General features: G+C 51.1%; 14 protein-coding genes across 14 annotated transcripts; 6 read left to right on the forward strand and 8 right to left on the reverse strand.

Moving 5' to 3' along the window:
* Positions 1 to 73: 73 nt before the first annotated feature.
* On the reverse strand, positions 74 to 2,274 carry M430DRAFT_68316 (hypothetical protein; the record flags this gene model as incomplete). Its single annotated transcript, XM_024869341.1, has 3 exons — positions 74 to 1,373; positions 1,470 to 2,201; positions 2,259 to 2,274. 3 exons carry the CDS (start codon positions 2,272 to 2,274, stop codon positions 169 to 171), a joined length of 1,953 nt encoding a protein of 650 aa, XP_024719175.1. The 3' UTR covers positions 74 to 168.
* A 153-nt stretch (positions 2,275 to 2,427) lies between these two features.
* M430DRAFT_266005 (hypothetical protein) lies at positions 2,428 to 3,053 on the forward strand. The gene has a single exon (XM_024865425.1). The coding sequence runs from the start codon at positions 2,582 to 2,584 to the stop codon at positions 3,017 to 3,019; it is 438 nt and encodes a 145-aa protein (XP_024719176.1). The 5' UTR covers positions 2,428 to 2,581; the 3' UTR covers positions 3,020 to 3,053.
* A 445-nt stretch (positions 3,054 to 3,498) lies between these two features.
* On the forward strand, positions 3,499 to 4,294 carry M430DRAFT_143909 (hypothetical protein; the record flags this gene model as incomplete). The annotated part of the gene is made up of 4 exons (XM_024862854.1): positions 3,499 to 3,582; positions 3,740 to 3,803; positions 3,880 to 4,185; positions 4,248 to 4,294. Exons 1-4 carry the CDS (start codon positions 3,550 to 3,552, stop codon positions 4,292 to 4,294), a joined length of 450 nt encoding a protein of 149 aa, XP_024719177.1. The 5' UTR covers positions 3,499 to 3,549.
* A 625-nt stretch (positions 4,295 to 4,919) lies between these two features.
* M430DRAFT_143912 (hypothetical protein) lies at positions 4,920 to 8,591 on the reverse strand. Its single transcript, XM_024862855.1, has 6 exons — positions 8,425 to 8,591; positions 8,354 to 8,374; positions 7,348 to 8,300; positions 5,762 to 7,267; positions 5,386 to 5,711; positions 4,920 to 5,317 (listed from the first exon to the last, which is right to left on the reverse strand). The coding sequence occupies exons 1-6, from the start codon at positions 8,485 to 8,487 to the stop codon at positions 4,935 to 4,937; spliced, it is 3,252 nt and encodes a 1,083-aa protein (XP_024719178.1). The 5' UTR covers positions 8,488 to 8,591; the 3' UTR covers positions 4,920 to 4,934.
* An 843-nt stretch (positions 8,592 to 9,434) lies between these two features.
* On the forward strand, positions 9,435 to 10,716 carry M430DRAFT_52367 (hypothetical protein; the record flags this gene model as incomplete). Its single annotated transcript, XM_024868294.1, has 2 exons — positions 9,435 to 9,668; positions 9,724 to 10,716. 2 exons carry the CDS (start codon positions 9,435 to 9,437, stop codon positions 10,714 to 10,716), a joined length of 1,227 nt encoding a protein of 408 aa, XP_024719179.1.
* A 351-nt stretch (positions 10,717 to 11,067) lies between these two features.
* M430DRAFT_43992 (hypothetical protein) lies at positions 11,068 to 12,943 on the reverse strand (the record flags this gene model as incomplete). Its single annotated transcript, XM_024867661.1, has 4 exons — positions 11,068 to 11,991; positions 12,054 to 12,419; positions 12,489 to 12,656; positions 12,704 to 12,943. The coding sequence occupies 4 exons, from the start codon at positions 12,941 to 12,943 to the stop codon at positions 11,182 to 11,184; spliced, it is 1,584 nt and encodes a 527-aa protein (XP_024719180.1). The 3' UTR covers positions 11,068 to 11,181.
* A 1,452-nt stretch (positions 12,944 to 14,395) lies between these two features.
* On the forward strand, positions 14,396 to 15,168 carry M430DRAFT_90862 (hypothetical protein; the record flags this gene model as incomplete). The annotated part of the gene is made up of 3 exons (XM_024869663.1): positions 14,396 to 14,470; positions 14,529 to 14,804; positions 14,857 to 15,168. Coding segments are annotated over 3 exons (663 nt in total), but the record flags the coding sequence as incomplete, so codon positions are not given.
* A 473-nt stretch (positions 15,169 to 15,641) lies between these two features.
* Positions 15,642 to 17,323, forward strand: M430DRAFT_36306 (hypothetical protein). The gene has a single exon (XM_024866905.1). It carries the CDS (start codon positions 15,799 to 15,801, stop codon positions 17,098 to 17,100), a length of 1,302 nt encoding a protein of 433 aa, XP_024719182.1. The 5' UTR covers positions 15,642 to 15,798; the 3' UTR covers positions 17,101 to 17,323.
* M430DRAFT_36307 (hypothetical protein) lies at positions 17,311 to 18,517 on the reverse strand. The gene has a single exon (XM_024866906.1). It carries the CDS (start codon positions 18,419 to 18,421, stop codon positions 17,495 to 17,497), a length of 927 nt encoding a protein of 308 aa, XP_024719183.1. The 5' UTR covers positions 18,422 to 18,517; the 3' UTR covers positions 17,311 to 17,494.
* Positions 18,518 to 18,908: 391 nt separating this feature from the next.
* On the reverse strand, positions 18,909 to 19,639 carry M430DRAFT_60333 (hypothetical protein). The gene has a single exon (XM_024868851.1). The coding sequence runs from the start codon at positions 19,478 to 19,480 to the stop codon at positions 18,929 to 18,931; it is 552 nt and encodes a 183-aa protein (XP_024719184.1). The 5' UTR covers positions 19,481 to 19,639; the 3' UTR covers positions 18,909 to 18,928.
* A 636-nt stretch (positions 19,640 to 20,275) lies between these two features.
* On the reverse strand, positions 20,276 to 21,306 carry M430DRAFT_266104 (hypothetical protein). Its single transcript, XM_024865427.1, has 2 exons — positions 21,166 to 21,306; positions 20,276 to 20,961 (listed from the first exon to the last, which is right to left on the reverse strand). Exon 2 carries the CDS (start codon positions 20,870 to 20,872, stop codon positions 20,348 to 20,350), a length of 525 nt encoding a protein of 174 aa, XP_024719185.1. The 5' UTR covers positions 20,873 to 20,961; positions 21,166 to 21,306; the 3' UTR covers positions 20,276 to 20,347.
* Positions 21,307 to 21,537: 231 nt separating this feature from the next.
* On the reverse strand, positions 21,538 to 22,680 carry M430DRAFT_21105 (hypothetical protein; the record flags this gene model as incomplete). The annotated part of the gene is made up of 3 exons (XM_024864439.1): positions 21,538 to 22,362; positions 22,422 to 22,565; positions 22,618 to 22,680. The coding sequence occupies 3 exons, from the start codon at positions 22,678 to 22,680 to the stop codon at positions 21,538 to 21,540; spliced, it is 1,032 nt and encodes a 343-aa protein (XP_024719186.1).
* A 1,362-nt stretch (positions 22,681 to 24,042) lies between these two features.
* M430DRAFT_36310 (hypothetical protein) lies at positions 24,043 to 24,470 on the reverse strand. Its single transcript, XM_024866907.1, has one exon. It carries the CDS (start codon positions 24,278 to 24,280, stop codon positions 24,083 to 24,085), a length of 198 nt encoding a protein of 65 aa, XP_024719187.1. The 5' UTR covers positions 24,281 to 24,470; the 3' UTR covers positions 24,043 to 24,082.
* Positions 24,471 to 24,634: 164 nt separating this feature from the next.
* On the forward strand, positions 24,635 to 26,419 carry M430DRAFT_105725 (hypothetical protein; the record flags this gene model as incomplete). Its single annotated transcript, XM_024861025.1, has 4 exons — positions 24,635 to 25,009; positions 25,184 to 25,279; positions 25,332 to 25,979; positions 26,033 to 26,419. 4 exons carry the CDS (start codon positions 24,635 to 24,637, stop codon positions 26,417 to 26,419), a joined length of 1,506 nt encoding a protein of 501 aa, XP_024719188.1.
* Between the last annotated feature and the right edge of the window lie 253 nt (positions 26,420 to 26,672).

Below are 26,672 nucleotides of genomic sequence, written 5' to 3' on the forward strand. Positions count from 1 at the left end.
CTTCCCAGTGTATCGTCGTCGCATTAAAAAGGAAACGCAAACCGCAAGCAAGTCTAACCACAAGAGTATGAGAGAAAGCCCCGCCTGACACCAGCTGTCAACGCTCCCCCACAGGGGAAGATGCCATCAAATGCAAGAAACCAACCAAAGAGATTCGTGAGAAGCAGTTTAGTCGACCTCCTCAACAGTTGGGCCATCATCTTGGGTAGCACCCGCTCCGCCAGCACCTGGGAAGCCGCCTGGTCCACCGGGCATTCCACCGGGCATACCAGCACCCTCGCCACCGGCACCGTAGAACTTCATCATGATGGGGTTGGCGACAGCCTCCAACTCCTTCTGGTGCTCCTCATACTCTTCCTTGGTTGCCTGTTGGCTCTCATCCAACCAAGCAACAGTCTTGTCAATCTCGGCCTTCAATGCCTCCTTGTCGGCAGGCTCAAGCTTCTCATCGACCTTGGAGTCGGAGAGAGTGTTTCTCAGGGAGTATGCGTAAGACTCAAGGCCGTTCTTGGCGCTGATACGTCCAGCCTCGGCCTCATCCTCAGCCTTGTACTTCTCGGCCTCAGCCAGCATACGCTCGATCTCCTCCTTGGAGAGACGGCCCTTGTCGTTGGTGATGACAATCTTGTTGGACTTTCCAGTGCCCTTCTCGAGAGCAGAGACGTTCATGATACCGTTGGCATCAACATCGAAGGTGACCTCAATCTGAGGAACACCACGGGGCGCAGGTGGGATACCAGTGAGCTCGAACTTGCCCAGCAGGTTGTTGTCCTTGGTGCGTTGACGCTCACCCTCGAAGACTTGAATGAGCACACCGGGCTGGTTGTCAGAGAAGGTGGAGAAGACCTCTGACTTCTTGGTAGGGATGGTGGTGTTTCGGGGGATGAGCTTGGTCATCTGGCCACCAGCAGTCTCGATACCGAGAGACAGTGGCGCAACATCGAGAAGGAGGATCTCGTTGGTAGACTTGGAGGAGGTGTCACCAGAGAGAATGGCAGCCTGGACGGCAGCACCGTAGGCAACAGCCTCATCAGGGTTGATGGACTTGTTGGGCTCCTTGCCGTTGAAGTAGTCGGTGATGAGCTTTTGGATTCTGGGGATACGAGTGGAACCTCCGACGAGGACAATCTCGTGAACGTTTGACTTGTCGATCTTGGCGTCAGCAAGGACTCTGTCGACGGGTTGGGTGGTAGATCGGAAGAGGTCCTGGCAGAGCTCCTCGAATCGAGCACGGGTGATGGAGGTGTAGAAGTCGATACCCTCGTAGAGAGAGTCGATCTCAATGGAGGTCTGGGCGGAGGAAGAGAGAGTACGCTTAGCACGCTCGCAAGCAGTGCGGAGACGACGGAGGGCACGGGCGTTGGTGGACAAGTCTGTAAAAGTTGAATTAGTATTTTGTGTTCAGATATTCAAAATTTGATAATAATTTAAACTCAGGGGATAGCGAATTGAACTTGGGGGACTCTCACCTTTTTTAAATTTGCGTTTGAATTCGTTTACGAAGTGGTTGACGAGACGGTTGTCGAAGTCCTCACCTCCCAAGTGAGTGTCACCAGCAGTAGACTTGACTTCGAAGATACCCTCCTCAATGGTCAAGAGGGAGACATCGAAGGTTCCACCACCAAGATCGAAGATGAGAACGTTACGCTCACCCTCGACCTTCTTGTCGAGACCGTATGCAATAGCAGCGGCGGTGGGCTCGTTGATGATTCGGAGGACGTTGAGACCGGCAATCAGACCGGCGTCCTTGGTAGCTTGACGCTGGGAGTCGGTGAAGTATGCGGGGACAGTGACAACGGCGTTGTTGACAGTTCCACCAAGGTATGACTCGGCGGTCTCACGCATCTTGACCAAGACCATGGAGGAGATTTCCTCGGGGGTGAATTGCTTCTTCTCGCCCTTGAACTCGACCTCGACGACTGGCTTGCCAGCACGGTCGACGACCTTGAAGGGGAAGTGCTTCATGTCGGCCTGGACCTCAGGGTCGGCGAACTTGCGACCGATGAGTCGCTTGGCGTCGAAGACAGTGTTGGCCGGGTTCATGGCGACCTGGTTCTTGGCGGCATCTCCGATGAGACGCTCGGTATCGGTGAAGGCAACGAAGGAGGGTGTGGTTCGGTTACCCTGGTCGTTGGCAATGATCTCAATGCGGTCATCTCTGAAGATACCCACGCAGGAGTACGTGGTACCCAAATCAATTCCTATAGAGCTGTCAGACCCGGCGTGCGGAGATGGCGTGGGGTTGAGGGGAAACTTACCAACGGCGGGTGCCATGGTGATTGTGAATTAAGGACGAGGTAGGAGTGTGATGATTCTTTGTTGTGTGTATGTGATGCGGATATCTGTGTAGAGGATTGAGGGATGGGGGGAGGATGGAGAAAATGTCTTGGGAGAAGAAAGAAGAGGAAGGATGTGGGATGCGAGAGGGCTGTGATTTTATGGGGTGGTGGGATTTCGTGTCGAGCCTGACTAGAAGGCGGAAGAAGCTGGTCGAAGCTCGACAATGAAAATGATGGAGAGCAAGCTGGAAACCACTGGAACACACGCGGCACGTCGGGCGCTTCCTGGGTGATTCTGGGAAATGCTGGATGTGTACTCTGCGTTCTCGAGTTTATTTTTAATTTTATATTATTTTCTACGATTTATTCCCATCTCCAGCTCTCGTCTTGAAGCGGCATCGCCATGCATATTCTCCCAGCTTCCATTTCCATTTCCACACGGGGCGGGCCCCTCTCTGTGCGCTACTCGCCTCACCGCCCATGACGTCGCCTGGACAATTATCATTGTTGACATCTCGCATCATCGTCGCCCCATCACTACTCTTCGGTCCCGCCAAACGGTCCAGATCTTGGTGGTTGAGGTGAAGTCATTGCCACTGCTTCTTCTCCAATGGATGAGGTCGATCCTGAGACGCCCTTCGCCCTGCTTCGAACCCCTCGTTGTTGTGGCTTTGGAAGCTGATCAAGTAGCTACTTCACACGTGACTCTAACAACCCCTCCATCACGTGCGGGGCAATAGGTAGGAAAGGGACCAACAGCTAAGGTATAGATAGGTACCTTAGGTAGAGACCAAGATACATACTATATCTAGCAACAGGAATAGTTAGTTACCTTACCAAGCCTTTCAAAGGATGGAGAAACATTGCTCGTACAATTGACCATTATGAACCATTCTCATTACCTCCGTCCCTTGTCGCCGTTGTAGCCGAAACAGATGGAGGTTCAGCAGGGCAATGGTCTCAATGATGTAATCGAGATCAATGCTACACACGATACACGCTGGTGGGCAAAAGTTATTTGTGTTTGAGCACCTCCTACCTAGGTAAGGTAGCACCCCTCTGTCAATGCCCTGAGCACCTGAGGGTATCTTTATCACGTGATCAGAATCCAGATGGGGCAAGGTCACTCGGCCGGGGGTTAGCGTCTCGCTTCACCAAACCCACAGAAAGAATTCCCAAAATTTGACTTCGCGAACTTTTGAGCATCCAACCCAACCCTCGACAACCCTCGACAACCATCCCTCCCACGAACAAACAATCTACCGCAAAAATGGCCGGTGGAGTCTCCGTTCGCGATGTTGATGTGAGTATTGATGCACCCGGCAGCTGAGATTCAGAGGATCGACGGCCCGACTGTCCAAATCGCGCAAACCTTCAATCTCTCTCGAACAATGGAGCAGGCGTGAGGGGGTCGCAAAGACCTCTGCTGACGGAATAATGCTGATTCGACGGGTGTTCAGGCGCAAAAGTTCATCGAGGCATACGCTGCTTTCTTGAAGAGGCAGGGAAAGCTTCCTATTCCTGGTATGATTGCGCTCTCCCCCCTCTCTCCCCACTCCTCTCAATTTTCAGAGCATTGCTAACCAGCCTCCTCTCCTAGGTTGGGTTGACACTGTCAAGACTGGTGCCGGAAAGGAGCTCCCACCTCAATCAATTGACTGGTTCTACGTCCGTGCCGCATCCATCGCCCGTCACGTCTACCTCCGCAAGACCGTCGGTGTTGGCCGTCTCCGAAAGGTCCACGGCTCAACCAAGAACCGTGGCTCCCGCCCATCGCACCACGTCGATGCCAGCGGCAGCGTTGACCGCAAGGTCATGCAGGCTCTTGAGAAGATCGGTGTTCTCGAGCAGGATGAGGACAAGGGAGGTCGACGTATCACACAGAGCGGACAGCGGGATTTGGACCGTAAGTCGAGCAACATTTCTGAAAAAACGAAAAAAAGAAGGAAAAATTAACAATATGTGCAGGTATCGCGATGACCACCTTGGAGGCTGACGAGGAAGACGACGAGTAAATCTTGCATTAAGGAACTGGGATATAGGAGTTTCTCTGCAGCATCGGCTTTGCATGGTGTATTAGCATGAATGAAAACTCTTAAAAGCCTCTGATGATACCTTTTAACTAGCGAATCCCTTTTATTCAAAGCTGTGCTTCCTTCCTCTCATTTCATAACGCGAGCAAGTTGAAGCAGAGCATGGTCAATATGCTTTGTGAAACACGTCAGTTGCTCCAAACTCACAAATACCCACTTGCTGCACTCTCAAACCAACCGCTCCCCTATCCATCTCCCCCTCCACCTCTCCCCACCCCCAGACCTAATATTTCCCATGCCCTTCCAACACGGATACTAATCTCATACTTGGTTCAAAACCCCACTAACCATCTGAGTACCTTACGTACCCAGTTGGATATATTCCATGATCAACATAACGAGGGGCTCGCTTGTGATGGAAAGGGGCAGGAGGTTGATGATATTCTGACTTCTTTCACATCCTGCTACTGTACGACGTACTCGTTTTTTTTCGAGATCAAATATCAGTCTCCCTAGGTACGAGCAAAGCTTTCGTCGTATCTTCGGAGTATCAGATAAGGTATGATATATACAACAATCCACAACCCCCCAAGCAACCCCCCCACCCCCCCCCCAAACTACCCTATCTCTTCAACGTCTTCTGCTTCTCAGCATCCTTCACCAATTTCTTCCCACTAACCATCAAGCCCTTCCTCTCCCTCACCTTATCCATATATCGCTTCGCCACATTCTCCCTATCGGCCAGCTCTCCCAGATCCTCAAGGTCGTCTTCCGTGAACGGCACCCAGAAGGGATCCTCGTCCAGGATCTCATAGCCTTGGAAGATGAGCTGCGGCGACGCGCCGCCCGACGTGCGTTTCCGGATCTCGTCGCTGAAGCCGAAGGATTCGGCTACGGGGAGGAGCGACAGGATCGTGAAGAACGGCGTCCCTTCTTTGAGCGATTCCGAGAGGATGCGGCCCCGGCGACGCGTGAGCACGTCGTAGACGCGCCCGAGGACTTCGGCTGTTGGGGGTGTTAGCGAGTTTTGTAGGGGTTGGGGAGAGAGAAAGGGGGGAGGGGAGGGTGCTTACTGCTTGCTTGGATTTCGCAGGAGTACATGGCGAGGAGAAGACGGGGACTCCAGTCTAGGAATCCTTGACGGATGGCCTGCTGCACGGTCTTGATCACCTCGCCGGTGAGACGGCCGAATTTATCTCGTGCTAAGGATTCTTCGTCCGTTCCGGCTGTGATGGTTACTTCTTCGAGGAAGACGGCGATGCCTTGGACCGGCTCGTTGCATAGTGGCCCTTGCTGAGTCGCTAGTTGGAATGCGTAACTGATCTTATCCGCAAAGTCTCTTGCTTGCAATGTTTGACCAACTGCTTGCCGGGTCTCTTCTGTTGCTGCATCACGGAGACTGGGGTTGTTAGCAATCGTGCTGGTGGAGGGGGAGGAGGAACAACGTACAATCGTCCACATATTCCCTCCTTGGTAGCATCAATCAGAAGGTTTGGTCCTGTCCTTCGTGGCCCGAAAGCAGTAATCTGCTCTACGGCATTGGCCCACACGTCTCGCTGGCCCTTTACACTCTCAAAGGTAGTCTGAAGCTGTTTCTTGAACTCTTCTAATGACAGCACTTTCGTACCGTTGAGAACCTCATCCTCGTCGACCTCCTCTTGCTCCGTCCGCTGCTCGCCATCTCCGACCTTCTTTCTCTGTTCGGCTTGCCGATCAGAGTACAGTCGTTTGATAGCACGGGAATTCTTTACTAAGAACTCCGTGACTTCTGTAGGCAGAGGACGAACATTCAATCGGATGCTAACTTGCTTGGATGCGGAGACAGAAATAACTGTCCCTCTGCCCAGTTCTTTGTTTGCAGGCGGCTTCATCTCCTCCGCCCTGACTATGGTCTCGCGATACGGCACGATGGGCTCACCGGCCTGGATTTCGCACCTGGCGAATCGTTCGCGGAGATCGGTCAAGCAGCGCTCAAGATGCAATTCTCCGGCGGTCAGGAGGACATGTTCACCGCTCTCAAACTGTTCGTACTCGGCACAAGGGTCACTTTGCACAAGTAACTTGAGTCCGTTGATCATCTTGTCAAGGTCTGCTGGACTGACGGGCTCGAGAGCTACTCGGACAATGGGTTGGGCTCCCATGTTGACCCCGGCAAGATTGATACCGCCTTCAAGCTGACTACAGAGAGTTCCTGACTTGAGAATATGACCTTCGAGCCCAGCTATGCCAAAGACAACACCAGCAGGTACTGATGTCAGTGGCTCTAAACCGCGGCCCATGAGCAGATACAATGCCGTGACGGTAACCTTATGTGGCTCGGGCTGATTGTGTGGATTTGCCGGTGTGAATTTTGGCGGAAGAACATAGATAGAGTCGCCAACGGATAATGTTCCCGAGTATATTCTTGCAAATCCAATGAGATGTTCCGGATCTTCTCGAACCTCCTCTTCGGTATTTACTTCTTCAAGGCTTGCTCCGCCAAATGCATCAGTGACTCCATTCAGGGAATCCTGCTCTGTTCCTTGTGCTAGAGCTTGGGCTTTCGCAATCTCAGCCCTCTTCCGACGGCCCATCTCCCGGGCTTCTTCGGGGCTCAAGGTCCCGCCTCGGCGCTTGTTCTCTGGTAGCTCACTCTCAGGTACAGAAACCATCTTGCTAACATAGACTACCACTGGATCATCTTTAGAGCTTTTTGATTCCACCATCGCTTCGCGAAGCTTTGCATCAACGTGCGTAGCACCTGGAGAGCTATCAATCAGGCCTGGCAGTCGCCCTTGTTGAGCGACTGGCGGGGATGGCAATGACTCGATAACGGATACCAAGAGCGCTGTAGATAGAGGCAACCATGCCGAAAAGAGCGTTGTGAGTATGGCTCGAGGGTCTCGAGATCGTGTGATATGAGGAGGCAAGGTGATATTTAATGACTTGGTAATCTTTTCCGTCATGGCAGGGTCACTAAAAAGGTACAGGTCAGAGTTTGATGTGCCAGGTTGAATTGGTTATATGAACAGAAGATGAAAAGAAGATCCACGCACCCCTTTCCCTTGTCACCACCAGTAGTTGCTTGATATACAGCCCAGATCTGGTCGAGGACTAGCTGGACGAACATTGGTTTGAGATTCCGACCCTTCAAATGTTTCTGTGCCAGCACTTTCTTGGTCTTGGGATCTAAGTAGAAATCTCCCCAGAGAACCTTCTCCATTGCTGTTCGCTTGATACCCAACTTCTTTTCATACAAGCTGGCGAATTGCCTGACAGTAAAAGCCCATCCATCAACAGCACTGCTGAAGATAACATTGTTCTTCTCGGGGGCGAAGTAAAGGTCCTCGTCGTCCTTTTCTTCGAATTGGTGGGGAACTGCATCGGTGTCTACTGATACGTTGTTTGTTCCGCTGGCAGCTTCTCTGTCTGCTCGCTCCTGCTCTTTGGCTGCAGAGGCAGCAATCCTCTCATCGACTCTTTCTCGCCAATTCAGGTCCTCCTCCATCCTCTCGCCCTGGAAGAAACTTCCCAGAACGGCGTTGACTTGCTCTAGCAATTTGCTTAAATGGATGTAAGCTTCTCCAGGCGTCATTTTTAATTCCGTGATCAGCCTGTCCATTTTATTGATCACCAGTAAAGGTTTCATGTGCTCAACCCATGTTTGCCGTAGCACAGTCACAGTTTGACTGCACACACCTTCTACAGCGTCCACTAGAACGACAGCGCCATCACAAAGCCGCGAAGCAGTCGACACTTCGCTGCTGAAATCAATGTGTCCAGGTGAGTCTATCAGGTTGATCAGGTATTCCTTCTGTTCTGGCGTCGCGTCAGGCGCAGACCTCCGTAGCATAGAGAAGTATAAAGAGATGGCAGAAGATTCCATAGTAATCCCCCGCAGTTGCTCATCTGGCCGAGAGTCCAGATATCTGATCTTTCCAGCCAACTTCGGGGAGATAATGCCGTTGGTGGCAATAAGAGCGTCTGTAAGAGAAGTTTTTCCATGATCCTATTTACTCTATCAGTAAAAGCTCAGAGGAACCGCGGGCGGATGCGACTTACAACGTGGGCTAATATGCAGATCTTGAGATGATGTTAGCTGTGGTACAAACCTGGCCCTCCGTCTGACCTACATTTCTAATGCCTTCTGGATTCCGCTGTAGCGCGACCAGTTTCTCTGGGTTAACGACAGGCATTTTGGATATGATCCTTCATGTTATGTTTCAAAGAAATGGGCGTACGCCAATAGCCAGTAAAGAGCAGAGGCGCAAAGGGGGGGAACTTATTGCTCTGCGAAACCTGTACGGTCGAGATGATTTCTTGTCCCTTTTTTTCCCTTTTTTCCCTTGGTGTTTTTTTCTGTTCAGGATGCGGCTGCAGATGCGTCACTTAACCCCTCCAGCCCCGCCAAAGGTTGACGGGTTCAGGGTCCTGTAAAGTGTGCCTGACGGGTGCCTGGTTGACGAGGCATTCACCGACTGTTCGAGCCTCGGGCAAAGATGCACAGATACGCAGAAAATAGTATATTCAGGGGGCAAATCAGCACATCAGCATCAGCACATCAACACATCAGCGAACCGAGCAGGCCAGGTTCCTCTTATTTCTCGCATCGCCCATCGCCCGAATACCAATACCAATCGCTTCTCCCCCTGATCCGCAGGATTCTGCGCATGAAGCAATCCCCTTCTGTGTTGCTATTCCCGTTGCTCCATCTCTTGAAGCTCCGCGTCCCTGCAACATCACATTTCGCCTCGCCGTAGCCGGTGAATGGCTTGGCTGGCCTGGAAGCCTTCTTCCCTCAGAACAACCAGCATCCCCGTTTCAGCTCCACCGCACAGAGCGCCTCCCTGGTAACTCCCAGCCTCCGAGGCCAGTGCTCGCGATCCTCCGACTTGAATGTTCACCATGGGCAGAGCGCCTTGGACATCAAGCTGTTGAGAGGAATACAGAGGGGGGTTGTGATTTCCCAACAAGCAGCTGGCTGGTCCCGAATCACACCCGTCCCCTCTCCACAGACCGTGCGCCAAACGCGCCTACAGTAATAACAGTACGCTCGTGCAGGAGGAAAGGAAGTGGTGCACACTGTCTCCGCGTCTCCAAGACCTCATCTACCTACCTTCTATTGACTCTTGCACGCGCCACCATGGCGGATGTACAGCACGCACCTCTGCCAGAAGCATCACAGCCTCAACCAATACCTGGGGCTGTCCAGATGCCTGCTCGATCTTCAGCTACTGTGGCCCCATCCTCCGCAAGTCGATTGCGCAACTCCTATCTCAATCCCGACGTGTTTTCTCCAGTCAACCAGAATGGAAGCTACGAGTGTGATCGTGTCCTCAAAAGCGGTTTCGTCCAGAAGCGGACTCGCAAGACAAAGGTGAAGATGCCGTGGAGTATCTAAGACGAGACCTCTATGCTAATTCTTACTGTAGGCTTGGAAGCCTATATTCCTAGTCCTTCGGGCGAATTACCTGTCGATATACAAAGACCAGAACGAGGACAAATTGCGGCAAAAAATCAACCTGGCAGACCTCACTGCCGTCGCCTTCCTCAAAGATCCCAAGCAAAAGCGACAGAATGTCTTTGGTTTGTTCTCACCGTCGCGTAACTATCACCTCGAAGCTGCGTCGAGAAGGGACGCTGAGGAATGGGTCGACCTTATAAGAAGAGAAGCACGAATCGAAGAGGAAGAAGAGGAGTTGCTCCTTGCGAGTCCCGGAGGAAATGGAACAGGCACATACAACGGGTTTGACAGAGCAATGCAACACTACAATCAGTCAAGACGATTGTATGATGACCGACTAGGATCCAGTTCCCCCGAACCCCACGATCCTATACCTCGAACGGCAAGAACGAAAGCCCTCGGTCTCACTGGCCAGCGACGGACATCGCATACAATTGAGTATTCTGGGAACGAATTAGCGTCTCAATCAGACTTCTCGGACCTTGAACCGTCAAGAGCTCGAGGCACTTCTAGTGTCTCCATACCAGAAGAACCCGGGGCTGTTCAGGCCGGTGACCGACCGATGCTTGGACGAAATATAAGCCAGATGAGCGGTTTCAACATGGAGTTGGATCCCGAGCGTGTCGTGTGGCAGGGTTACCTCCTATACCTGAAAAACAAAGGAGGAGTTCGGCAGTGGAAGGACCTGTGGGTTGTAATCAGGCCGAGGAATTTCGCTCTGTACAAAAACGACTCCGAGTACTCGCCCACGCTCATAATACCGCTGTCCTCCGTCATCAATGCTGTGGAGATTGATCCCCTTTCGAAAACGAAGAGGCATTGCTTGCAAGTTATTACGGAAGAGAAGAGCTACAAATTCTGCGCTCATAATGAAGAAGGATTGGATAAATCGCTGGGGGCGTTCAAGAGTTTGCTAGCGAAAAGGAAGGATCAGGAGACGAAGACCAATCGTTCTCGATAATGGTTATGCGGAAACTCTGGGGTGTTCAGAGGTGAAAATGAACGTACATACGAAAATGGCTGGGCCTGGTCTATTGGCACTGGCATGCTGGGGGCTTTACGAAAGTGTTACGAACTTACGAGTCTGTACGAAGTACGAAGTAAAATGTAATGCTGTTATGACTTTTCCTTTACCGTTATTCCGAAAAGCATTCTGTTATTCTCATTTGCACGCCTTGTATACAATGGACAAGAGTAAATTAGCCTACATAGGATACAAAACAGCAAGCTCACTATTCAATGCCATCCATCCAGCCATTCGAGGAAAGCGCTCCAACCAGCCAGGTACGCATAACTCCGCAAGTCCTCCTTCGTAACCACTGCGCAAAGACTGTCACAAATCCAAATAATCAAACAATGCCCTCTGTAATCACAACTCCCAATACTCCAACACACGTACGCCGTGCCCATTCCCAACGTCATAAGCTCAGAACTGCGTAATCAGATCCGGAACGTGCAAACCGACAGCCTCCTCGGTGACGGCAACGCCATTTCCCAGATCCAGCGGCGCTCTACCGAGGATGCCGACCCGCTCGCTCTCCTGCATCGGCGTCATGGGCGTGGAGATGGTGGCTAGCTCTTGGGGTGATTGCGCGGGCAGCGGAGTGCGGACTGCGATTTCGAAATTTGCGGTGCTGGGGGTGGAGCGTTGGCGGTGGCGGGGAGGCATTTGGGGAGCGATTCGGGGAGTCATTGGCTGGCGTTGTTGGTTGTAGATGGAGATGTTGAAGGGAGAGGATGGATCGCGGATAGGGGGTGCTGGGGGAAGGGGGCGTTGGTCGAGTGGCATCGCGGAGGCGGGGTCGACGAGACCAAGTCCTAGACCTGGGGAAGGGGGACGGCGGATTGCTGGGGGAAAGGGGCGTTGGATGGAGAAGGGGTCGCCGAGGCCGAACCCTAGACCTGGGGGGGGAGGGCGGCGGACTGCTGAGGGGAGGGGGCGTTCGAGGAATGGGTTCGCGGAGGCGGGGTCGATGAGACCGAGTCCTAGACCTGCCCCTCCCCCAGGTCTAGGATTTGGCCTCGTCGACCCCATCTCCCTCCAACGCCCCCTCCCCCCAGCCGTCCGCCGCCCCCCTCCCCCGGGTCTAGGATTCGGCCTCGTCGACCCCGACTCCTTTCCACGCCCCTTTCCCCCAGCAATCCGCCGTCCCCCTTCTCGGCGACGAATTGCTGGTGAGTGTACTTGATTTCTCTGTTGCATTTGCACTCTTTGGGGGCTGGAATTCGGGTCACGCTGGGATTTGTTAGGAGTGTCACAAGTCATGATTGCCATGGATAGGGACGTTAATTACTTACTGGAGGGGGAGATGGTCGAAGACCGAGGTTCTTTACGTGTTTGACAAGGGCAACAGGTCTGTGTTTCTGAAGATGGAATCCAAAGCCAGTGGTTACAGTTAGAGGGAGGTCACCATTGACTATTCCGTTGAGACTAAGGAAGCCCCGGCTGGAGAAAGAACGTCGGCAATGGTGGCAGCACTTGAATTGGCACTCTGTACCATTCGCAGGCAACCAGGGTTTTCTCGGTGGCTTTGCGGGTTTCTTTGATGGAGACTCAGAAGGTTTTGGGCGCGATGGTGATGAAGTATTATCGGTTGAGCCGGTTGAACGAATCGGTTCGTCGTCTGGGGTTGCAGGATCCATCCCTCTAGCTACCTCCAATACCTAGAGTCTTGTCAGTAATTCGAGCTTCGGTATCGCGTTAAGTAAGCTTCTGAAGAGGTAGTTACTCACACGAGCTCTCTGGTTGAGTATCTGGGTCACCTGTTCTGGTGTGTATGTTTTGAGGGCCTCCTCACTAACCTCCTCCAAAAAGCTGAACTTCGATACCCGGGCAGCGGGACTTCCCTTCATCGGCGAAGTTGGTACTGGAAAGATGTCACTGAGACCATCCATCTTCTCCTTCTATCCGTCAGCGAGCAGCTCTAAACTGCTTGGTTGGTACCTACTAGATAGCCACGCTCCAGAGCATGTTCCAGCATCAATTCTCGGTCTTGGCTACATCTCCACAGCCAGCCTATTGACGGAATCTGGAGACAGATCTCACATTTAAAGTCTTGGGTGTACAAGCGGGTCATTGTCATATGTGTACACCTGGTGTGGCTTCGGGACCTAGTACGTTGACGGGCTGCGGAAGGTGTAGCTGTTGGTATGGCCGAGCGACTGGGCGTAGAGTTTGGAGTCGCCATACTTGAACCCGCGCGTCGAGATACGAGGGATCTGTTGGTATTATCTCATCTGCTTGGAGAACAAGCAGAGCGCGTATTCCAAATGTTGGGGGTGAGAAGATACCAACCTTGGTAGGTAGGTAGGTACCTACTTGGGGTTGGGCGCGGCACGTGTAGTTGAAACTTTCAAGCTCTCGCATGTAAAGAAATTCTGAACCCCAGAATAAAATTCATGGCACTTTCGTTCAGAACTCTAGAATAGTTGAATGGAAAGCACTCGCACGTACTCAAGAACAGTAGAAATCTTTAGTGTTCTACATAGAAATCCAAACAGCCCTTTGGTTTTTGACCTGATTAAGCTGGCCTAGACGAGTAGTATTCGCCGATATGTGCTGAGAAAATAGCAAAAGCTCTCAAGAGTCCCACTGCCCCTTAGTCCTACATTTCAAAATCGATACCACATGGGCAATGATATTAGGATTTGTAAATGGGCGTGCGAGTAAACAGTAAACATTGCAGCTCGCAGAGACATCAAGAGTACAGCAACGAATAGTTCAAAGTAAATATTCCCCAATCTCGAATCCAAGTTTTCTAGAAGCAACATGCAAAACAAAGAATAACCCTTCTCCGCTCTTCTTACCTCTTAAAAGACGAACCCGTCAAAGCATAAAACGAAGAGGATTCTGCTCCGTTCATCTTCGTAGGCGGAGCAGGACGAAGAACCAGAGCTTGTTGTGGAGCCATCGCCGACCTCCGAAGGACAAGGCCACACACTCCGGAGCTTGTCACAGCCGGATGGGGCACGACAACGGGAAACATAGCTACCTAGTAGTTATGGTCAATTCCTATTAAGCGTCTCACTTGAGCGCGGGTGAACCAATAAAGCGAACAATGAATAACGGACGGCGTTCGTAAGGAATCTAGAAATCTTCTTCGGCAAGAAACGCGGTTAAGGTGGTTATCAGCCGTTGTCCGTTGTCGTGGCTGTCGTTGCGACATCGAGCTCTTAGCGCGGCTTGCTCCGCATTCAATCCACTTTGGGGAACCTTGGCTTTTGTCCTGTCAATAATCCTCCGTGTGCCGATTCAATAAGGAGCACGACATCTACAGTACACCGACACCACACCTGTCTTCATTCTCTGAATCAAACCACTTCTCGCTAGGTGTATCAGCAGAGACACACACCATAGGTCAGTCAGTTCTCTCGGTCCCTTGCTCCCCCCGGTCTTGATGAATGGCACAACTCGTCTATTGTCGCGCGACAGCCTCGGCTGCGACTGTAAACATTGAGTCTTTGCCCAACTTACTCAAGCTCTCGGCATCGTTGCCGCCGAAAGAACTCTATATTAACGAGCATCCTATCTGCAGAACCCCGGAATCTCACAATTCCCAATTGTCGCAATGTCGGTCAAGTTTACAGAGACCATACAGCAGGCCGCCGGCTCCCAGGGCATTCCCCTGCCCAGACACAAACACGAATTGGCAGATGAGATCGGTGTTGCGTTGACTGGAGGCAAGGCAAATGTTGGCCAGCCTGGTTACTTGGCTGTAAGTCCAGAGCTGCTTGTCACATTGGCAGAATGCTGACCAGCTGCTCCTCGTACAGGCCTACCTCAGGCAACTTCAGACAAACCCCCTCCGAACCAAGATGCTGACATCCGGGTCATTATCTGCTTTACAAGAACTGCTCGCATCGTGGATTGCAAAGGATCGTAATAAGAATGGTCATTACTTCACTTCCCGAGTCCCGAAGATGGCTGCATATGGAGCTTTCATCAGCGCACCATTGGGTCACGTCTTGATCAACATCCTCCAGAAGCTGTTTGCCGGCCGAACCAGCTTGAGGGCCAAGATCCTCCAGATTCTTGTCAGCAACCTAATTGTATGTCTCAACCATTTTTTGGATCTCGATCCGTGCTAACAAACGATACAAGATTGCTCCTATCCAGAACACTGTATACCTGATATCAATGGCCATTATCGCCGGCGCGAGGACCATTCATCAAGTCCACGCGACCTGGAAGGCGGGTTTCATGCCTGTCATGAAGGTCAGCTGGGTCACTTCCCCTCTGACTCTCGCCTTCGCGCAGAAATTCCTTCCCGAGCATGCCTGGGTCCCATTCTTCAACATTGTTGCATTTTGCATTGGGACATACGTCAACTCCGTCACCAAGAAGAAGCGTCTTGCAGCTTTGAGAAAGAGACACTTTGATGAGAGCCGGGGAGGCAGAGATGACTACCCCGGAGCACCCAAAAACTACTAGATGATTGGAAATCAAGGGTTCGGGGTTTCGCAGGGTTGCTGTGTCCTCGTGTCCGCATGTCCCCGCTGAAGCCTCGCCCGGCTGGGGCTGCTCTCTTAATACGGTTTCTCTAATGGTGGGATTGAAACCAATAACTAGTTGTTTGTAGCGAAAACGTGTATTTCAACGGTTCATGCCAGGCGTGCTTGCTTCTAGTTCGGGAACTTTCATTACACAGCAGAAAATTCGCCTCGACTCTTTGTATATTCGCGATCTCAGTGGTTCTCAAACTTGTCAGACATGAATTTCACCGGCGCTTGTTTGCATTGCATAGCCCGTGTGATTTTGACGTGAGACTCGTTGGTTGATAAGGTAACGTTCACTCTCCAGTCTCTATTTTACACGTCGTCTTTTTGTTACGACACACACACACGGACGGGAGTAAGTCATATTTCTGTCGTCTTGCAACGGGAGCTCGCACCACGTTGCACTATGGATATTATGACTCCTGAGCTCCTGGAGGTAAGAAGATACATATAGGTTCGGATTTCAGTCTTCCCCACAACCGTCCCGGTTGTTCAACATATTCAATCGCTTCCTTTTCTCATTACCTGAAAAGACACAAAGAAGAATATGTACCCTGACAAGCTGGCGCTTTCCCCCATCCGAGGACCCTTTGGTTTTCGGGCTGATGCACGTGACGGGCAGCAGCAGTATGGAAGACTTGGTTCACCACGGGGGCAAGCCTTGAGGGGAGACGGTGGTTACATTGGTCTAGGGGGACTAGGGCTTCGAGATAGTGGATATCCAGCTGGCGTTGCGGCTCAACGAGAATTGGGTTTACGAGAGGCGCCCCTGCGAGGTCGACGAGGGCAGAATCCCGATCGATACGGTGGCGCGGAGTCCCGAGCGAACTTAATCCGCGATCTTGAGGCTTATCTTAGCGGCTCACGAGGACTTGGCTCGGGGGGGTTGGGTGGACTGGGTCAGTCAGGAGGTTTGGGAGGCTTGGGAGGCTTGGGGAATCTGGGGAACTTGGGAAATATAGGGAACCTAGGAAACGGGCGAAACCTGCCAAACCTAGTCAACCTTGGACTGAGAAACCTAGGTAACTTGGGACACCTGGGGAACCTGGGACACCTGGGAAACCCAAGAAACGTGGGAAATCTGGGAAACACGGGAGGCTTGGGAGCTTTGGCAAGGTTGGCAGATTTGAGAGACTTTCGAGACCTAACACCCGAAGACCTGTACACCTTGGGTCAGCTTTACGACAAATCCCGCGGTGGCTGTCCTCGATGTGACTCTGATCATGGGCATAACAGCGATCGCGATCATGGTTGTGCATGCAGGAAGCATTCATGCGGATGCGACAACTCGGAGCCGCAAGCCAAGAAAGAGTACTCCTTCAAGACGAAGAATGTCACGGTCCGGGGCAAGTCCTACACGGTTCGAAAGAGCTACCTGGCAGACTCGAGCAAATTCGAGGGGGAGCTCGTCAAGTTCGTGGATAAGAAGTCCGAGGAAGAGGTCCCAGACCACGTCGTTCAACTGCTGATCGATTTCATCAACGAAGAGACCTGCGACGTCAACACGCTCCTTGATCTCGTCGGCGTGAACATACTGGCATCGAACCTCAATGCCAAATCCGCCGTGGAATACTCCCTGCAAGCGCTGAAGAAATACGATGATGACTATCCCCTGAGGAGCGAGGAGCTCACCAAGATCTGTGGCGCGATAACGATGTCTGGCAAAGTGAACGAGGGATTGGAGGCTTGGCTCAAGAAGTTGCTCCAGGATCAAGATAATTTCCGTGCTTTGAGCCGGTCTCATTCTTTCCAGACGCTGATTGCTACCCATCCGGAGGTAGCGACCAGGCTTGAAATAATCTTGGGTTGGAGAGAAGGAGGGAATGGCTTGGGGATTATGAAGATGTGATATCTGGTTATTTATCGATGGATGTCATAGTTGAGTGGGTTGATGATTGCTTCTCTATAGGTAGGATCTCTGTTCTATCTTTTGAAATTGTCATCGAATCCGCTAGTTACCTTGGGTAGGAGTAGGTCGAAGCTTCACTCATATGTTGTTTACTGACACTTTCGGATCCAAATATTCGGCAATGACAGACTCATGATGCATGCTGATGACCCAAGAAACCATTATGATCCACGGCTAGGTACCTAATATTTACATGACAAGTAAACCTACTGTCTCCATTTTTGATTTGTCTATCCTTGAGTTCGTTTCCGTGCATGCTACATTTACAATATTGCCAACAGTCTGAAAGATACCGTCCCAGCGACAGTGAAGAGCTGATATTGCATTCCTGCCCTTACGACTTACTAGTATTCTTCCACAGAACCCTCGATCCCGTGATACCAACTATACTTCCCAGCAGTCCCACCCAGAAGTCTCCAACCAAGCCCTTCTCCAAACTCCAATGCAGCGTCAAGGGCGCATAAGCCATATTGACCACCATCTCCTTCCTCCACCTAGCTTTCCACTCCGCCTCTCCTTGCTCCGTAACCGCATCATCCTTCACCTCACCCGCAGCTCGACTCTTCCGCTGCGCATATTCCCGATACAGGCGCACAAAATCCAGGGCTACATGGGCCATCCAAAACCTCGAACTCCACAACCAGGCTTTATTTTGCTTCTCCGAGCTCCAGCCCACCACGCCCTTGGAGGATAGATACGCGCCGTTCTCCAAGTACTGGTAGAAGATATTGACTAGCACCTGCGCATAGGATATCTGTCTCAATAGCTGATCCGCAGGCGGGTGTGCCAGCGTGCTCTTTCCCCATTTCCAGATCCCTATGAGGCCCCACAGGCGAGCGAAGATGCGGAAGTCTGAAATGAGGCTCGAGAGCGCCTTGAGTCGTTGGGCGGCGATGAGGAGCCGTGAGGGAGGGATCGCAGATGTGTCGATTATCAGCGCGGTGTTGGGGGGGAGCGAGATGGCTTTCTCGATGAATTGGCGGGCGCTGTTTTGCAGCCGCCGCAGGGAGATGGAGGAGAGGACCGTGGAGCAGAGGAGGCTGGAGTAGCCGAGTGTGAGGAGGATGGTGTCGGTCCCGGAGGGAGTTGAAAGGATCGTGGAGAGGCGATCTATTGTAAGGTCTGCTTTCTTGAGATATAGGGGGAGCCAGCTCTGGAGAGTCTCGACTGATGGAGTGCGGGGTGGGGAGGAGGGCGCTGGGAGGGGCGTTGACTTTTCTGGTGAAGGTTCTGACGCTGCTGCATCTTGTATTTCAGACATTTTGATGATGGGAACAGAGTTTGAACATAGAGATATGAATATATTCGACAAGGATTTCTAAAAGATATAAAGAAAGGGACAGAAGAATCATGTGAATGTAGATTGTGATAGAGGACCTGCAAGGGAGACGCGATTAGCGAAGAGCCGAGGTTGGAGGGACTTGGTCAATGCAACTTGTTACTGCCGACGTCAATCCGAGTTTATCTGTTACGCTCACGCCTTTACAGCCCATTACAGTCCCAATGTATGTCTGCTTCGAGAGTTCGATGAGAGCTAGGGTGGTTTTCAGAAATGCTCCAATATTTCATGTTTCTGCTTCTTGAATAATCCGGTCGTCAAGTGACGTACGTATGCTGTTCAGGGTAACAGGACCGTAACGATACACCCCCTATGTGAACAAGATAATTTCTTGAAAGCGATTTTATAAAGCAACGCAGTTCGACGAGTCTCCTTGCTCCATGTTCACTGTCTATCTCATATGCCACCACCCTAAGAAAAACCTAGCCTCTAGGTATTTCCAACAGTCAACGGACTGGCCCTCATCGCCAAATTTGGTCGCAGCGTCAACCGGTAGAACCTGGAGTCTGTTATGCACTTAAGGTCCCACTTCTCGGCCGTGAACTTGAACTGCTCCCCCGTCGCGAACCATTGTTCTAGAGAAGCCTCGATCCAATCATGCTGCAGGTTCAGCGGACACACGAAGTATCTGTGTGAGAGAACGGGTCCGAAATCCTGGCGAGCTGTGAGGTGAATGACGTACAACGTCTTGGGAGTAATGGGATTGTTCTCAAGCGCTTCTCGGGTGAGGACTGGCGTTGGTATTTGCTGCTGGGAAGTTGGAAGTGTATTCGTGGGTGGGGGCAGTGTTGGCTCAGTATCGACGCCGAGAATGAGCGCCCTCAGAGCCGCTGCCCGTTGTCTTCGTTCCGCGAAGGCTAGGAATGATCGATACAATGCGTGGTGAAGTTCTCGGTTTGGATCATTGTGGGGCTTGTTGCTATTCGATGTGCTCACTGGCACGGGTGCTCCGCAGCAGAATATGGGCTTAGGAATAGACATGCTTCTTGGATAGTGTGATGGCTTGAGAAATGGTTTGAGAATTATCGTGATGGTCAAAGGATACCGGATCTCATAATGAGTACATTCGTACGTATCCTACCATTCTTCGTTATGGAGTCGCTATGTGGATCATTCGCCGTGTATGGCCTCCCATAGCTGGATTCATGTTAGAGCGCGAACGTTAAATAGTGTTCAGAAACCTATGTGAATCATAATAATTTGAGAGCGAGAGGGGAATCATCGGGCTCCATACCTAGGCCGGTATTCTGCTTGATTTGAAGTACTGTGGCTGTCGTCTATATCAATTCGTAGGAGGAAACGAAACGATGGACAAGGAAAGGGGATACGGTTCCTAATAAGAGTAGGCAGAGTTACTAGGACAGCTGGTCTATAACACATGATATTAAAAAGCGAATGATATAAAAGAACCTGTTACGAATTATGAGAGGGGAGACGCTGCGCATTGTGGAAATGCTGTGTGTGGTGGTTATGACTGTCCTTTCAAGTTTGAGGAACTGTGTGACGAGGTTAGGAAAGGGGGGAATGGTGTGAATGTGAGGTTGTGATAGACACGAAACGTGAATGGCTTGTTTGATATCATGCTGTTGTTCATCTTTGGGGAGGGGTGCCACTCTGAGATGCGAGGGACATTCAAGCTGGAAAGTGGGCATGCGGAGGAGGAGACCATTGGACGTATTCCGTATCCCATTTATAAAAAATTAAGTGAGCGGAAAGAGATCAAGTCAAACTGGGCTCGATGACGGGAAGAGAGTCCTGTTGTAATTATTCAAGGTACCGCAAGTTAAATCCGGAGTTGAACGGCCATCCGAGATTTCCAGTTAACAGAACCCAGCAAGAACCATGCAGTCAACTGTCCTTAATCCAGACTCTCAACTCAAAAAATGCCCTGTGAGTCTCGCACCACAACTTCTCCGTACCATCCAATTCAATCCACGTTTCTCCATCCCCTATTTCAATCCCGCTTCCAGGAGGTCTCAATGATTCATCCGCTTCTTCCTTCGCAATCTCCTTCCACTGTTTTCCCTTCAAAATCTCGCGGCCCCCCGAAGAAATGCATCGGCTGCCGTACCGAACAAAGTACCGTTTCGAGACCGCCTCGTGGATGTCGTTTCTGGAGACCAGCTTCGTGACTTGTACGATGACCTGGAAGGAGACCATAGAGAAGTAAGAGAGGAATAATGCCTCAAATTGTGTAGTAGCCGGGTAGACAAGACAGCAGACGGTAGAACTTAGGAAGGAAGTTATCAGTGGATTCGCGGACCTGGAAGAGGATAAGGGGGTATAGGTTGTGTCCTCCGGTATTAGTGACAGGATGTGCGTGAAGCAACGGGGGATGGGACCATTGCAGCAGAATGGATTGACCGCTGACATTAGTCCCAGTGTTGATGTGCAGGTCCTGCTACTGTAGCCAGACTGCCACAGCGAGGCTGAAGGTTCGAGTAGAAATACTTCGCTGATGCCTGTTCAAGAAATAATGTTACTGGAAGTGTTCCTACTTCTGTACCTTGATAAAATAGATGAAACTTGCATGCCAAAGACATGTAAAAATGGAAGACAGTATCTTTGATTCCCTGGAGTATAGTCATCCATTGGTGGGATGGGGAATGTATAATGATCTGAACAGTAAGAACTGGTTGAGAGAACATACAAAGCAAGAGTCACACCTAAGATTCCATGATGTGATAAGAGAACTTATTGAGTCAAGATGGTCTTATCTTTCTCTCCCATTCACCGCAGTGACAGGCGGGTTGAAAACATTATGGCATGGGAGTTGCACCGAGGTACCTGGTAGGGCTGTGTCATTGTGACTACAATAGCAATCGGCATCGAGATTGCTTTTGTCAAGAACCGACAGCTTGAACTCAAGCCAAGGTAGAGCCGAGTGGAGTTCCTGGAAGCCTTACCTGAAGTTGAGCTTAGATCAGTTACGGATACCTCTCTATGCCCCCCTGGCCTCCATAAACTGTCCATATCCTATTCTCAATGTAGGAATTGCATACCGCGTGGTAAGGCCGTACGGAGGTCGGCGTCAGCATCTAGTTATCCAGGCCGAAAAACGCGTTGTCAAAAGCTCCGTGATCCATATCACCGCCACCACTTGTACCTCCATCATCTCCAATCAGGAACATACTGTCAAAAGCACTCTCTTCTGCGGACTGCATATTTAAATCCAAATCCATCATATCGTCCCCGGCGTTATTATTTATCATTCCAAACATGTCATCCTGCTTGTTCTCGGGGGGATTAGTTGAATTCCCTGTGTTATTTGAGGTCTGAGGGTCTGTCATGTTGAAATCTTGTGGGTTATTTCCAAAAGTGGAGAGATCAAAATCATTATTCTGAGCGTGTGAGTTGCCTTCAGTATTTGAGTCGTGAATAGAGAAGTCCATCCCATCGAAATTGAGAGCCGAATCATCATTATTGTTGCCGTCATCAGGCATGTCAAATAGAGAATCGATTGACTCCATCCCAGCGGTGCCTGGAGCAGAAGGGTCAGTTGCAATCGAGGTATTTATACCTAAGTCAACAGCATTTGAGTCTGCGTTGACCTCTTTCGCATTTGACGGAGATGGCCCATGTGCCTCCTTTGAATCATCTGAGACTTTTGTAATAGTCTCCTTCGGCGGATCCAGGGTCGGCGGTACTGGGGCGGGTGGAGATGCAACGTCCTCCTCCTTGACTGTTGGTTGAGGCGTTGGTTGAGTGTTCTCTGGCGCGCTGTTTTCTTGAGTCAATTCCAAATCTGCCGTCGGTTCATCCTTTATCTGTTCCTCAATAACTTTTGGAGGTGGGTTTTCTAACGCGATCCGTTTGGCTCGCAGCTCTTCAAGATCTCGAAGCAGCACAGCCTTTGCCCGAACCTACGTCACCAATTAACATAACCACGCTCATACTCCCTGCAATATGAAGGATCCCTCACAATTTCGCATTCTATGTCATCAAGCGCCTGATGGAAGTTCTCAATGGCGCTGGGGATGGTGGAGCGAAGCCTAGTATGGATATTTCCAAGCGCCCTTGGCCCCTCTCTATCTGCTGTGCGAAGCGCTCTGCCAGTCTCTATAAGCTTTCACGATATTAGCTGGTGAAGTCTCGGGAAACTGGAGATTGGAGCTCACAATGCAATCGATCATGCCCTGCAATACGTCCAAGGGATTCTTTGGATTTGATGTTTGCGCCATGACGCCCAGCCCTTCGACAGCCGCACCGCGTGCCGCTTTGAATTGTCCTCTTGTCCGCCAGAGAGGAGGCAGAGCAGAGTTGCAAGGCCAGCAACCAAGGCTCTCCAAAGTTCAAACAGAGCGATCGCTTGTGAAAGAGATGGGAGGGTGAATAATAATAAAGTCAAGTACCATTCAACCTTCAAGTCAGTAAGTAGGGATCACTGACCAGTGAAGAACAAGTCCGTGCGCGGTAGCTCGTCGGATAAATAGATCATATTACATAATACGCCTCGGTGGGCCAAGGTTCACTCACCCCACTTGTCTGATACCCGTGGTTGTGACCTTCGACAAGAAGAAGAAACTTTAGGATCCCTATCGGGGCCAGTAAAGCACGTTTTATATGTACCTTAGCTACATATACATTCACTTTTCAGGCGGGCGTCTTCCTGTCCCTGGACATGCCCTTCAAGAGCGGATATACCTCCGTATGTTCGATCTGCAGCTGTACCAGCTATGGGCCTATGGCACCTTAGCTTTAGGGGGATTGGACCCGCGACTCCGCGACCAACACCTATGCGCCATAGGCTTGCCGCTATCCAGCCGGTACCTGAAGCTGGCGGGAACAAGATCTGCTGTGCGAAGTACTGTACATATGACAGGCAAGACTGTGCTAGGAACTAAGTATTTCACATATGTCGATTCCGTGATAATTCGGGAGGACGATGTCCTTCAAGGAGGGATGCACAGCATGATGCTCTGGTTATTTCTATATGCAAGTCTGCTTTTGCGCTTTTCAGGTTCGAATAATTCATGAACTCTTCGTCCCAAGAAAACTGTGTGATCCTTCGTCTGGCTTTTCAGGCAATATCATCCTTAAAAGTCGTTTAAATCTTGAGTGTGATTCCCAAACCTGGTCTTTCTCTCTCCCCCTTGCCTATCTTCCTTTTGTGACTTGAAGAGGTGATCCATCGTGCTGATATGCTGGCCCTGGCTAAGGAGCCAGAACAGATGGCGCTTGCTTGGGCGGATAGCCTTGCGAGCGCTGGATCCAACTCTTCCTTCAGCTTCCACGTTTGCCCCCCTTGCCAAGTGCCTCGTCTTCCCTCTCTCCGTCTGTCCCTCACTCACGTTTCTCTCCCTCTTCCCGTCTCTCGCTCTCCGGATTAGCGCAGCTTGAACATGTGTATATATATATCTCATATTAAACCCGTAATACGGTAGCTAATACGGTAATGTCAGAACTACCTAGGACTCGCCACAGTGCCACAGTGCCACAGCAGCTCTTCACTCATAGTTAAGCGGGGGCGCTAGACCCCAACGGGCGCAAGCAAGCCTTCACCTCTGCGATGCCTCTTCCTCTCCTCTCTCCTCCACCTTATTAGAAAAGATCCCCTCCCCTCCTCCCACCCGCGGTTCCTCATCATCGATCGGCGTCTGGAATCCTGAGTGGCTTTTTCTCCTCTCTCTTCCTCTCGTCATTTTCGTGATTCCTTTCTTCTATTCCATCCTCATCGTCATCATCATCGTCCCCGTCGTCCCATCCGTCCTCTTTACTTTCCTCTTCTCGGTCTGTCGCAGAGCCTCCCCCCTCAAAATTGCCTGCTGCTGCCCCATCCATCTTCCTTCGACAGTCAACTGTCACAACCTGTTTAACATATCGCTCACATTTATGTAAAAGCGATTTTCTCACTTCTCGACCTTCCACCTTTTCTCGATCAATTTCGCTGTCCGCCGATTTTTTTCGAGTCTTCCAGCACGCTTCTTATCGTTCGAGTCACTCAGGAGCTTCCTGAGCAGCGCAACGTCCGCAGTTTAAGCTTTAACGTTCCTCCTGTCTGATCTCGATACTGTCGGATTTTCTCAGCGTGTTCTCCAAGTCGACTGAATTGCTTATCGGCTCTAATCTTGCCAGTTGCACATTTGCTTTGCACGACCACAAGCCGACTTTCCTCGCTTCTTGCTCTTCTTTGCAATGTCTGAAAACGGTCCTCCCCCGACGGGTGCCCAGCTGCCACCCCCTCCTCAGACCACTGCTGGTGCGCCGGGCTACGAAAACGGCCATAATGGAGGGAACCCGGCCCACATGCCCCCGCCGCCTCTCGCTCCGGTCATCATCCCGCAGAACACGAATCCAATCCCAACTGCAATCACCTCGCCGCTGGGAGAGAATGGAAATGTGATGTCTCCAGATAGCGCAGGCGGCTTTGTTCGTCGCGCAGCTCCTGAGCCGAACAAGCGTGCGTTGTATGTTGGAGGCCTGGATCCGAGAGTTACGGAAGAGGTGCTCCGCCAGATTTTCGAAACTACTGGCCATGTTCAAAACGTTAAAATCATTCCTGACAAGAATGTAGGTGCCGTCAGTATCAATTTTACCTTTGTTAAATCCTCCTCGGGAATTCCAGCACTAGCTGCGTCAAATTCTCTTGAAAGGAATTTTACAAGTTTTCAGCCTTGGTTTCCTCTGAACAGATTCACTATCGAACCCTCCAAATTCAGCATGCTAATCGCGGTCTAGTTCCAGTCGAAGGGATTCAATTACGGTTTCGTTGAATACGACGATCCAGGAGCAGCAGAACGAGCCATGCAGACTTTGAACGGAAGACGTGTCCACCAAGCGGTAAGCTATACTGTTCTAGCATGCCAATCTTCCGCCGCTGACAATGCCACAGGAAATCCGCGTCAACTGGGCCTACCAATCCAATACATCGAACAAGGAAGACACATCCAACCACTTCCATATCTTTGTCGGCGATCTTTCGAACGAAGTCAACGATGAAGTTCTTCTTCAGGCTTTCTCAGCTTTCGGCTCCGTTTCTGAAGCTCGCGTTATGTGGGATATGAAGACGGGACGATCTAGAGGATACGGTTTCGTCGCCTTCCGCGAACGTCAGGATGCCGAGAAGGCGCTGAGCTCAATGGACGGAGAGTGGCTGGGATCTCGGGCCATTCGCTGCAACTGGGCAAATCAAAAGGGTCAGCCATCGATTTCCCAGCAACAAGCCATGTCGGCAATGGGCATGACTCCAACTACTCCTTTCGGTCACCACCACTTCCCAACCCACGGAGTCCAGAGCTATGATATGATTGTTCAGCAGACCCCTGCGTGGCAAACTACTTGCTACGTTGGCAACTTAACTCCCTACACTACCCAAAATGACCTTGTGCCACTTTTCCAGAACTTCGGATATGTTGTTGAGACTCGCTTCCAAGCTGACCGAGGATTTGCGTTCGTCAAGATGGATACCCATGAGAATGCCGCCATGGCAATCTGTCAGTTGAGCGGCTACAACGTCAATGGCCGTCCCCTCAAGTGCAGCGTACGTGGATTGATCCGAACTAGCTACTTTTTCGCATGCTAACTTGCTTCTAGTGGGGTAAAGACAAAGCGCCTACTATTCCTGGTTTCGATGGATCTCAACAAGGCTATAGTCCGCAGGGCGGTCCAACTCCTGGAGGTTATCCAGGAACGCCGTCAGCTTATTTCCCTCAATATGGTGGTATGCCTCAACAACAAGGACCTCAATCAGCCGGGCCAATGGCTAATCAGCAGTCTCCAGGCCAGTTCCCTGGTCAACAAGGTGGCTATGGTGCTCCACCAGCTCAATCTCCCGCTCAATACCAGAACCCACAGATGGGCTATGGAGGTCCTGCCAGCGCTGGTGGTTATGGCCGCGGTGCTCAGCAAACTCCAAACGCTCAGTGGAGCGCGCCCGCAGCCCAAAGCTTTGGGAATGGATTTGGTGGGTACCAGGGATAATCAGCATATTCGAAGACGATCCTCCGAAGCTTTCTTCAGGATGTTCCAACTGTTGTTCCGCGCTTTCTGGAGGATTTCGGGATATCAACCCAGGCGTACTTTCTTACTTAGTTTCTGCATCTGCGTTTCTTCGTGCCTGGTATCGGCTAGGCCGTTCAGCATGAAACTGCATAGGGCTCTTCATTTCAAGATACTCGTTCCGATTAGTAGTTTCTGTGTTCTCTAGTGTTGGATAGGTGATTTCACGTCGACA

The sequence above is a fragment of the Amorphotheca resinae genome (assembly GCF_003019875.1).
Source record: "Amorphotheca resinae ATCC 22711 unplaced genomic scaffold M430scaffold_9, whole genome shotgun sequence".
Classification (NCBI taxonomy): Eukaryota; Fungi; Ascomycota; class Leotiomycetes; order Helotiales; family Amorphothecaceae; genus Amorphotheca; species Amorphotheca resinae.